Source organism: Impatiens glandulifera, chromosome 8, assembly GCF_907164915.1.
Source record: "Impatiens glandulifera chromosome 8, dImpGla2.1, whole genome shotgun sequence".
Taxonomy (NCBI): Eukaryota; Viridiplantae; Streptophyta; class Magnoliopsida; order Ericales; family Balsaminaceae; genus Impatiens; species Impatiens glandulifera.
Genome location: NC_061869.1, coordinates 12,887,026 through 12,897,808, shown reverse-complemented (window position 1 = coordinate 12,897,808; position 10,783 = coordinate 12,887,026). Strand labels below are relative to the sequence as shown.

Genomic DNA, 10,783 nt, shown 5'->3' with positions numbered 1-10,783 from the left:
ATTTCAGTTTATATATACAACACTTTCTTTTAGCAATTTCGTATACACATATAATAATTTTAGTCAATATATTTATATGAAAGCTAGGTATTTCTATTTTTAGAATGGAAAGGGTCATAAATTATCATTTTTGATTTCTTTATCAAATTATTTTGCTTATCTTGATTTGATATAATTAGAATAGCTTGATTTTATTGCCTACTAGTTTTTTTCTTCTTTCACTTTGTCCATTTTATCACTATTATAGTCAACATTAATTAGTATTATTTGCTTACAATCAATCAATTTTAATGTGTTAATTGGTCACATTCACCAGATTCAAACATTTGATTAGAACTTATTTAATTAATCACATTAACAAAGTCCTACAAGATTAAAATTGCAAATTGGCAAATAAAAATAAGATATAATCATTTAATTGATGTTAAGTAATTTTTTTTTATCTTTAATGTGAAAATCTTATTAGTCTAACTATATTTACTATAAAAAAAAACTATTAAAAAGTTTAGAAATTGAATTCCTATAAAATATATAAAAAGTAAAGTAGGCCATGCTTTTTATCATTAATTTGATTTTTTTAAGACACTTAATAATCTGTTAAATGGTTATTTTACAGATTTTGAAAATAATATAATTAATGTATTTTAAATTTTATAACAAAACAAATAACTTGTAAAACTCATCACAAAAGCTAAACAAAAAATTGTAAATTCATAAAATATAGTTTATTGAAATTATAAGAATACATTTTAAAAGAATATTAGTTATATATAGAATTAATATAAAAATATTTTTAAAAACAATCCTAAACAAATAACAAAAAAATATAATTATAAAAACAATTACATACATTTATTTAATAAATAATATATATTTTAAAATATAAATATAAATTCACTTTGAACAATATAAAATCAAAATAATTTATAAACTCTAAATTTAAAACCAAACGTGTTTAACTAAAACAAAATTGATAAACATCCTTTAAAATTAATTTTTTTTACAATAAACCCATTTGAAAAACAAAAACCAAAATGAAAAAAACTTTTGATTAAAACAAATAATTAGAACTTATTTAACACATAAATCAATTCATTAATCATATTATCCATTAAAATAATTCTAAAAAATTCAGTTTTTCATCTAATATAAATTAACTTTATTTCTGTAAAATCATTTAAAATCAAAATAATTTATAAACTAAAAAAATGTAAATCTTAAATTCAAAACCAGAAGGGTTTAACTAAAACAAAATTAATGAACATCCTTAAAATTATAAAATTTTACAATAAAAACATTTGAAGAAAAAAATCAAAATGAAACAAACTTTAGATTTATACAAATAACTATTTCACACATAAATAAATCCCTCCATTAATCAAATCATGAACTAAAATAATTCTATAAAAAACATTTTTTCATCTATCAAAATAAATAAGGTAATCTAAAAAGTAAAAAACAACATAAAACAAGGTCTGTCAATAACATAAAAACCAATTGTGCTCAATCAACATTGCCCCAACAACTTAGGGACTTACTATGCAAATGTAATCAGTAAATGTAGCACCAAAATATTAACCCTTGCCAATTGATTATAAATTCAAATCTATCTATGTCAAATTGAAACAAAAAAAAAAGAAATTCAAAATCTAAATTTTTTTAACCCTCCTAAAACCTTTCAACTCACTACTTTACAATATCCAAAAAAAAAAGTCACCATCAAAATATGGTCTCCTAAAAAAATTACCCAGACTCCACACTAACCGCTTGTTAAATCGTCATTTTCAGCCGTCTGACCATGTGAGGGTACCGACTTATGGAGCATAGATGTTCCTTTGAAGGTCAACATTGGCCAACACTTTTCCCTGTATTCAGCTAACTGCCAAAACATCAATGAGAACTAATTAGATTAAAGATAGACAACTACATTGAAATCAGATAGTTAAAATGTAAAATTTATTTTACTTGGTGAGGTGGTATTTTATCGAAATGAAACTTCTCTGTCCATATAGACATTGCTTCAGCAGCAGCAGGGAGAACCAATTTCTTTACATTCAAAGATGACAGCAGATTCTCAATGCAAGAGAATAGAACTTTGAAGTAGCCCTTAAATGATTTGGAGACAAAAAAGAGAAAGGTTAGGTAGAAGAAAAGAGCATATGGTTGAGAAATCTTAAAACTGATTGAAATAATATAAATTTCAATGATAATTTGCCTTACCTTGCCTTGATGGGCATTACTTGTTGCAACTAGGGGGAGTTCAGCAATTTCCTGGCCGAAAACTCTGAATATTCCAACAGATACAATCGTTGAGCTGCATCATTTAGAAAAAAAGTCATGTGATTGTGTTATTGAATAACAACAAACATATAATTGATCTCATCTGCATGTACATTTGAAAATAGAACTTAGACAGATATACAGATTTAGAAATTTATGACAGTTTCTCATCTAGATCTGGTTTCAAATACAAATCCAGAAATAGGAAGCATTCCAAATAAGCAACAGCATATTCATTTGGTCATCTGATTTCTAAGGCACTAACGATTCAAAACTGTCATAATAATTAGCAGCCAAATGGAAAAAAACTTAATTCATCTGTTGTGCCAAACAACCAACAATCATTCAATAAAGAGAGAAGCATTAAATAGAGAAATTCCAGAGATAGTAAGTGTTTCCAAATAAGCCCACAACGATTTGGTCATCTGATATTAAACTAATGACCTCTTCATTTGGTCATCTGATTTCAAAGGCACACAACGATTCAAAACTCACAATAATTAGCAGCCAAGTGGAAAAAAACCACTTAATTCAACGGTTGTTCCAAACAACGAACAACCAATTGATCAAACATTGAATAAAGAGAGACTAATTGAACGGAAAAATTACAGATAAACATAGCATACACATGGGGGAATGTTGAATAGTTAGTAGAATAACTACAGAAGTGTACGGTCACACGCCCAGTCCCAGGTATTTTATTTTTTCCTTCCTAAATCTAGCCCTAGAAAGACTAATTTAGCGCAGTGGTTTAGCGCAAGAACTCATGTCTGCGAGGACATGTGTTCGAATCTGCGTACACGGACTATTTTTAAATAAAAAAAGTCTAATCTAGTTATTAATCTGTTACTAACTTAGTTACTTGCTTTAAAATTTTTAATTTGTGAATGCCTAATACAGTAATTCCACAAGTTTCACAAACAAAATGAGAAAATGATGCATTAAATTAGATGCCTTTGTTAAGGAGCTGGAGGGATGAAAAGCAGTATTTAAGATGCCATAATAATATAGAACTTTAGGGAGACCCTTACTTGACTGTTAAGAGTGCACAATACATTCCTCCGAAGTCTTGGCCCCTAAAACTCCGCCTGTTTAATAAGAAAGAAACAGATCTTTATCTTACACACAACACAAAGAGACATTAATCAGCTGAAAATATGAACAATGTTATCAGGAAATCGACACCTACCCATAGACCATAGATGGAATAAAGTCTCGACCAGTCGCTTCATCAACAATTGGGTCAAAGGAATGCTGAAAAGAAGAAATAGTAATAATGTTAAGACAAGAAAATCAAATTGAAGAGTCAACTTAAAAAGTAGATTCCAACATTCATATACTAGTATACCCATTTGGAAACACTTATTATGTCTAAATCTAGATTTGTTAATAGATTTAGAAACAAAAATAAAGTTCTGAATGATTGCAAACATTTGTGTTTAAAAACAGATCCAGATACATAAAAAAGTGTTTCTAAATGAGAGTAAATGCAAATGCGAACATCTATTTTTCGCTATCGGCAATCGCCATAACTAGAAGGCTTAATAAGAGAAGAGACAACTATCAGACGTAGTACTTACATGGAAGATAGTCACAATTTTTGAAAGCAGTGATTTAGTTTCAGAAGAAGAAACTTTTCCACTAAGAATCCTCCATCTCACATCAAAATTAGTGAAACCATCTGGAGATTCATTCTCATGCTTTTTCTTCATGATGTCTAAAAGAGAATCTGGAATGTTCTTTTCTCCATGTGATGCGAAATTTTGTAGAATCGAGTGGACCCTATCACAATCAATAGAGCAGAACCACTTTCCCTCTGGCAATTCCTGAAACATTAGTGGGTATAAATTTTAATTCACAAGTACAGTAAAAGCATATGGCAGTAACAACAAAAGAAAATTACAAAGCTAACCTTTAGATCATCCATTTCATGCTCTTTCAAACACCCAATATGATATTCCTTTTCACACTGTGGAAGAAAAATAATTAAGTTTCTCAGGCTGTGTTTGGATGAGGGAAATTGGAATTTTAACTAGAATAGATTGTAATTCTTGAGATTTGTTTGATTTCTTTCTTCTTTTCTCTTACTTAATTTAAGTGAAATTTAAACTAAATACATATATATATACTCGTTTCAATTCCATAAGATTGAAGTTCTAAATCAATTCCTTCGTTTAAGTTCTTAAAAATAAACAACATAATTGGAATTTGCCACTCCAATACCAATTCACCTCTATCCAAACATTTTTTTTCTATTGATTTGAGCTCATAACAACCAAAGATGAAAAATGAGGGAAAGAGCATGAATAACCAACCTGGTCGCAAACAATGACTGTTCGGGGTCCAAATCCTGTTTTGCTAAAGTCATAGCCTCTACATACAAGTGAAAATTGATAAAATTGAGAAACTAAAAGGGGCAAAAGAGAGAGAAGATAAAGCAGCCGTTCAAAGTATTAGATCTAATTAACAACCTGCATAAAAGGCATGCAACAGACTCAGCTTCTTCTTCAGTTTTCACAATGCGAATGCACCTCTTTGTTATTTGATCAATCGGATCATCTCCAGCAACTCGGCCAGCTGCTACAGCATTTGCATTATGGCCCACATACTTCTCTCTTTGAAACATATTCTGGCAATAGTTACAGAACCATTTACCAGTAGGAACACTAGAAAGGGATGCACATTCTGCAGGATCAAAGAATGTGTGATTCAATTTGTCAAACTCCAATTAGTTTGATGTGGGTTATTTGTAGTTATTTCCAAATAAGCTAATCCAATCAGCAATTTACTTTTCAATCACATCATGCAAATCATTAAGCCAAAAAAAAGTATTTATTCATTTTATATTTATACCCCTCGTATCTTTTTACTGATATAACATAGTTCTTAATAACCTACATCAAACAGGGTTATTTGAAAGTAGTACAGTTTTTTCTCTCTCTCTGTCTACCCCGCGGAGCATAAGAAAAAGATGAATGAAATACAGATGCAATTAACTAATTAAGTGAGTGAGTGGACTATACCCATGTGGAAGGCCCTTGGACAACCATCACAAAACAAAAGATTTCCATCATCAGCACAAAAGATGCAAAGGCTATCATTATCCTCTTCTTCTTTATTACGACCATTTTGTAGTATAGATATTGCGAACTCATGAAGAGATACCCCATTTGATGTGTAAATGTTCTGGTATCTGAAAATTACATATATAGAGGGAGTTAGGAAACGGACAGTAAAATAGAAACAAAACTAATTGGATGAAATGGAGACTGACGGTTTTCTGCGTGTCGACCAACCTGCATGTGCTTCAAACTGAGAGGCGCTAATCTGCACTTACATATAAACATAAATAAATATGACACAAAGCTAGGTACATCAAAATTCCAACAGAAACACACATACCTCAGAACTGCAGCAACGACAAAATATTCCATGGCCTATTGTATATCCCTCCAGTAATTTCTGTTAACACAGATACATTTAGTCCAATAATTTGAATAAAAGGATCCAAAATTAAAATATAGGCAGAGATCAAACTGATAACCTGTCCACGAGAAAAATATGCCACTTCAGTTCCATTAGGCAATCCTCCTTCACCAAAAACAACCTTATGCATCCCCAAATCTCTACATAATATTAAAAAAGGGGCAGATACACTATTAGTTTGAATATCGCATGGTAATGTAAGAAGCACTTCAATTTGAGGAAATTATACTGAAACTGTACAAACTTTTTTGTTATTTTTCCCAGACTCTTCGCCACCGGAGGAGAGACACAGATGATTCTAGAGGAAGACTTTATAGATCCTTTCTGAGACCTGATAAAACAAGATAAAAACATATATTAAAGAGTTGAAAAGAAATGTATGTGGTTAATAAACAACTACGAGCTTGTTTGATATTGGGCTATTTGGGGAAAAAATTGGGTTATGAAATCAAAATCTTGTTTGATGAAAAAGTGGATAATTTGAGTTAAATTACTAAAATGTCTTTTTGCATTGAAAATTTAAACTGGATAAAAGTAAAACAAGGGTATTTTAGTATTTTTGTTGCTGAATTAAGTGATTTGATTGATCAAAATATTGTAATGTGAAAGAGGATTATTTAGAAATAATCCAAATAACCCAAGATCAAACAAGCTCTAATGGAAGGTACCAACTTTTTCATAATCTTCTTTTTAACTTTGTAAGCCGAAGATTTGCATGAAGATGCAGGTGTAGAGGACTTTGGACGACCTCGTTTTTTTGTGGAAGGCCTGCAAAAAACAACCTTAAGGAACAATAATAGAAAGTAGTAGTTGGTCTTATGCAACTAAGCAATGAATCCCAATTAATTCGCAAGCTTCCGCTATTGGCTAGACCATATACAAATAAAGTTGCGCACCAGTTTTGCCTTAAGCCAACATGATTGAAAACACAGACTGCTCATGCTCATTTCAGATATAAAAAGCAGAAAATGATCAAAATCCAGTGCAGACTATGAATGGATACCATGAAATCAATCACAAAGAAGGGTTGTCCATGTTGCTGACAGGTTCTAAATCAACCAGATGGATAACACCATTAATGCTGACAAGGTCAATTTAAAAGACTCTGACAATGTGATAAAATAAAATAAAACCACATTTGGCTCAAACATGTCATCCATAAAGAATTCTAGACTACAATCTAAAAATATAGAATATGTGATTTGTCCTAAATACAAAGCAGTAATAAATATATATATATATATATATATATATATATATTAAGGGTAAAATTGTAAAGATCCAAATAAAAAATGGATATAAAGTTCCCAAAAAATTTATACTGAATGAAGTTTTCACACTTTATTATTCCAAATGCAAAAATAAAAATGAAAAATATAAACACTTCCAATTTTCACTTTGGGGATTTTCCAATGTGATTGTGATGTGGATTTGACAAAATAAAACTTTTAAACTTACTCAACATGTCCGATATCTCAAACACATTAGCAGGATTACAATGCCAAACAAAAAAACTATGGTCAAATCAAGGAAGGCAGTAAGAAATTTGAGCATCAACATAGGTCAACCACATATAGCAGATCAAGATTATACATGGTTAGAAAAATGGATTATTCATTACCGCAAGTATTCTATCAACTGAATACTTCACAACCTTCTAAAATTAGTGAATTTAAATCTAGAGAATCAAAGCTAAGACAAGTTCAAAGTCATGAGATAGTACTAAAGCCAGATACAAAAGTATACCTAGCATTAGGGGTGTTTATAGGGGTTGCAGTTATCTCCAAGTTCTTTACATCAGCACATGAGTCACAACATTGCTTCTCTTGATCAGAAGATACTGGTATGCAAGAGCCTAGAAAATCAAGAAGAATCAAAATGATTAACTAATGATCACCTTAATCCCCCATGCAGCCTCACAAATAGACTCAATAGGAAAAGTTCACCTTTGCATATCATACAAAGCGTTGATTTCTTAACAGACTGATCGCCAATAATAGTTTGAATTGTATCTATCAAAACTTCAACAGAAGTATTTTGGCAAGCAAGTAACACATTATGCAAACTCATACCGCTGTCAAGACGTATGTATTGTTGTGGATTTCTGCTCTTATTACAAGCATGAATCTCAAATTGACAAGGTGAAATAACCTACATAACCACAACAGAAGTCAAATTATAGGGCAAAGTTATCTAGTGGAACTAACTGCATAAGGAACATAAAACTTTGGCCAACTTGTACACACAAATGACAGGAAACAATACTCACTGTTGAGCCCTGGCACAACCCACATAAGCAAGAGATGCCACCATCCTTAATCACTCCATGCAGGACATGTTCCTACAAATTAGAAAACACAAATTAAGCAAGGATAAGGAACAGTTTTCAAGCATAAATAAAAACATCAACTGTAAATTATATAACCGGGCCTCGTTAGCAAGATCCAGATCAGAGTACAAAACAAATCTAATTTGAATATGAAGCAAGAAATTATGAGAAAAATGAGAATTCTAGAAGTTTACACACAAACACATGAACTCAAGCTGGGATTTGACATTTCCTAAAATTCTTGAATTTTAACATAATAGCTATTTATAAATTGATCATCTAAAATTTATGGTTGACATCACTAGTTCTTTTTTAAAGGGTGAAAAGTGGCGAGTAGGGGTCAAACCCTCAAATTCCGCTTAAGAAGCATACACTCTAACTAGTAAAATACACACATTGGCATCACTAGATATTACACCATTCTTATCAACGGTAGAAAGTTAAGAACTGAATTTGAACTCTTCTTATCTCCTTGACATGAATCTTAACTACATATTAGTTTGTGTGATATATTTTGCTAACCTAACATGCATACACACATTGGCCCTACAAATATAAATCTTCTGACACCAGCTTATATGAAGGTTTCTACTTTTTAATTTGTTCCTCTCATGTTTCAATCAAGAAAAATCATATCCAATGCATAGACCTGATACCATGGTATCTCATCCCAGAAATCTTGAACTAGATAATCCAGAACTAGAGCAAATAAAAATGCTTATACCTGATACCATGGGTTGACAAATGTTTGATAAAGTTTATCAAATGTATAAAGATACAGGAGAGACAATTAAAGGAAAAATAAAAATGCATGAAGAGTTTCGAAAAAGAACCTCTATAGAACTGTAATAGAACACTTTGTACCCATCAAGCAAGCCTGTGGCCAAAAACTTTTTCAATGTCCAATAATTGCCTTGCATCGTAGGCATTTTGCTCTCAATCTTTGTCAATAGACCCTCCCCTAATGCAACATCCTCCTTTCTGTTAACCTTTATAACACCATCCACTGCACCATCCAGTGCATAATCAATGGCTATTGGCACAGAAACCAATCCCACATCCAGCTGCTCCACCTTCTGCTTCAGAGCTGATCTTGTGAACCTTTTTGGAGCCTTCACTACCACAACATTCTGGGCATCAGCATTCTGGGCCTCAACTTTCTCACCATTCATTAAGCACTGCAGACCTTCTCCTGCGGTTGCTTCAGCAGATGGACCTTTGATCTCTTCTCCAGAAATATCTTCAGATATTTCTTGGTGAAGTTCAGTACCGTCCCTTAGCCCTTCTTCCACTAAACCTTCGGCAGGAACATCTTTAATCTCATTCCCAACAATATCTTCAGATATTCCTTGGTGAAATATTGATTGTTCAGTAGTGTCCAGCAGATCCTCTGTTGCTGAACCTTCTTCACCAGACACCCCTATAATCTCATCCCCAAAAATATCATCTAATATACCTTGGTGAGATCTTGGTTGTTCAGTACTGTCTCTCAGCCCTTCTCCTGCTGAAGCTTCAACATACACACCTCTTATCTCATCCCCAGAAGGAGGTAACACAGTCGTGCATTCCATCACCTCCTGAGTAGTTGTTTCCATCGACCCACTTTCAATTTGATCCTGATTGGCAGTTTCAATTGATTCAACCCCACTTACCATGTCCTCCTCATTAGCAACTTTAGATCTTTTGTTTTTCCCATAATCAGCAGCACCATTACTCAAAGCGAGAACTTCCTTATTGTATCGAACATTCCCTGACTTCTCCCGAGAAGGAGTCATACTCACACGCTTAGGTTTCTTCCGCCGGTTTTCAGAAGAACCATTAAGTCTATTGCTTCTTCTTGTCCCCTTCGCCCTTTCCGATCCATTCTCAACAGGGGTTCCTCGCGTTCGACCGAGAGGACTATCAAACTGAGATTGAACTTGCAATGCGAAAGCTAACTCACGCTTCATGGTTGTCTCTGCTCGCATGCAGAACCGGGTAAGAGATCTTCCAGATATAGAACAGCCGCAGAGTATAACCCACAAACCCTAAATGGGTTATCGATATTCGCTGCGGCGTTCCTGTTTCTCTGACTACAACACCTATAGTCGGAATGGGTAAGTATATAATCAAACTATGAAGCGGAATTTGATAAGGAAAAAAAAAACCTAGGGTTTCCACATGATAAGATGAAATTGGGCCTAAGCGATTCCAAGAAAATTAGGGTTTTAAGGAGATTTTATTGAAGAATTGAGGAATCGAAGCGACGGCGAATGAAGGGATTCACATAATCAGTAGAAGAGCGAGAAGGGTTCGTCAATGTATATAGCAAGAACGTATTCATTCAAGTGTATATATAGTAGTTTTTTCTTTACTTTAAATTTAACTTTACAATAAACAAATAATATATATATAATAATATATTATTATTATTATTATATTTTTTCAAATAAACAAACAAAATATATTATATGTTAGACAAAACATTGAGATCATAATTGAACCATCTTCAAATCAATCCCACTTTTTATATATTTTATTTTAAAAAAAAGGATAATTTTCAAATTTATATTGATGAGTTTCAAAAAATTGTAATTATACTATTTTTTTTTAAATATGCAAGATAATAATTTAATAAGAAAATAAAACAATTATTATCTAGAAAGGATAAATCGGATAATAAGATTTAACTTAACTGACATCGGATTC

At 32.1% G+C, this 10,783-nt stretch overlaps 1 protein-coding gene across 1 annotated transcript; it reads right to left on the bottom strand.

Moving 5' to 3' along the window:
• Nucleotides 1–1,464: 1,464 nt before the first annotated feature.
• On the bottom strand, nt 1,465–10,383 carry LOC124911982. The gene is made up of 19 exons (XM_047452530.1): nt 8,929–10,383; nt 8,036–8,107; nt 7,713–7,917; nt 7,513–7,621; nt 6,439–6,534; nt 6,011–6,097; nt 5,825–5,906; nt 5,683–5,742; nt 5,555–5,607; nt 5,304–5,473; nt 4,752–4,965; nt 4,596–4,653; nt 4,193–4,249; nt 3,861–4,106; nt 3,470–3,534; nt 3,312–3,368; nt 2,221–2,314; nt 1,966–2,106; nt 1,465–1,879 (listed from the first exon to the last, which is right to left on the bottom strand). Exons 1-19 carry the CDS (start codon nt 10,060–10,062, stop codon nt 1,760–1,762), a joined length of 3,120 nt encoding a protein of 1,039 aa, XP_047308486.1. The 5' UTR covers nt 10,063–10,383; the 3' UTR covers nt 1,465–1,759.
• Between the last annotated feature and the right edge of the window lie 400 nt (nt 10,384–10,783).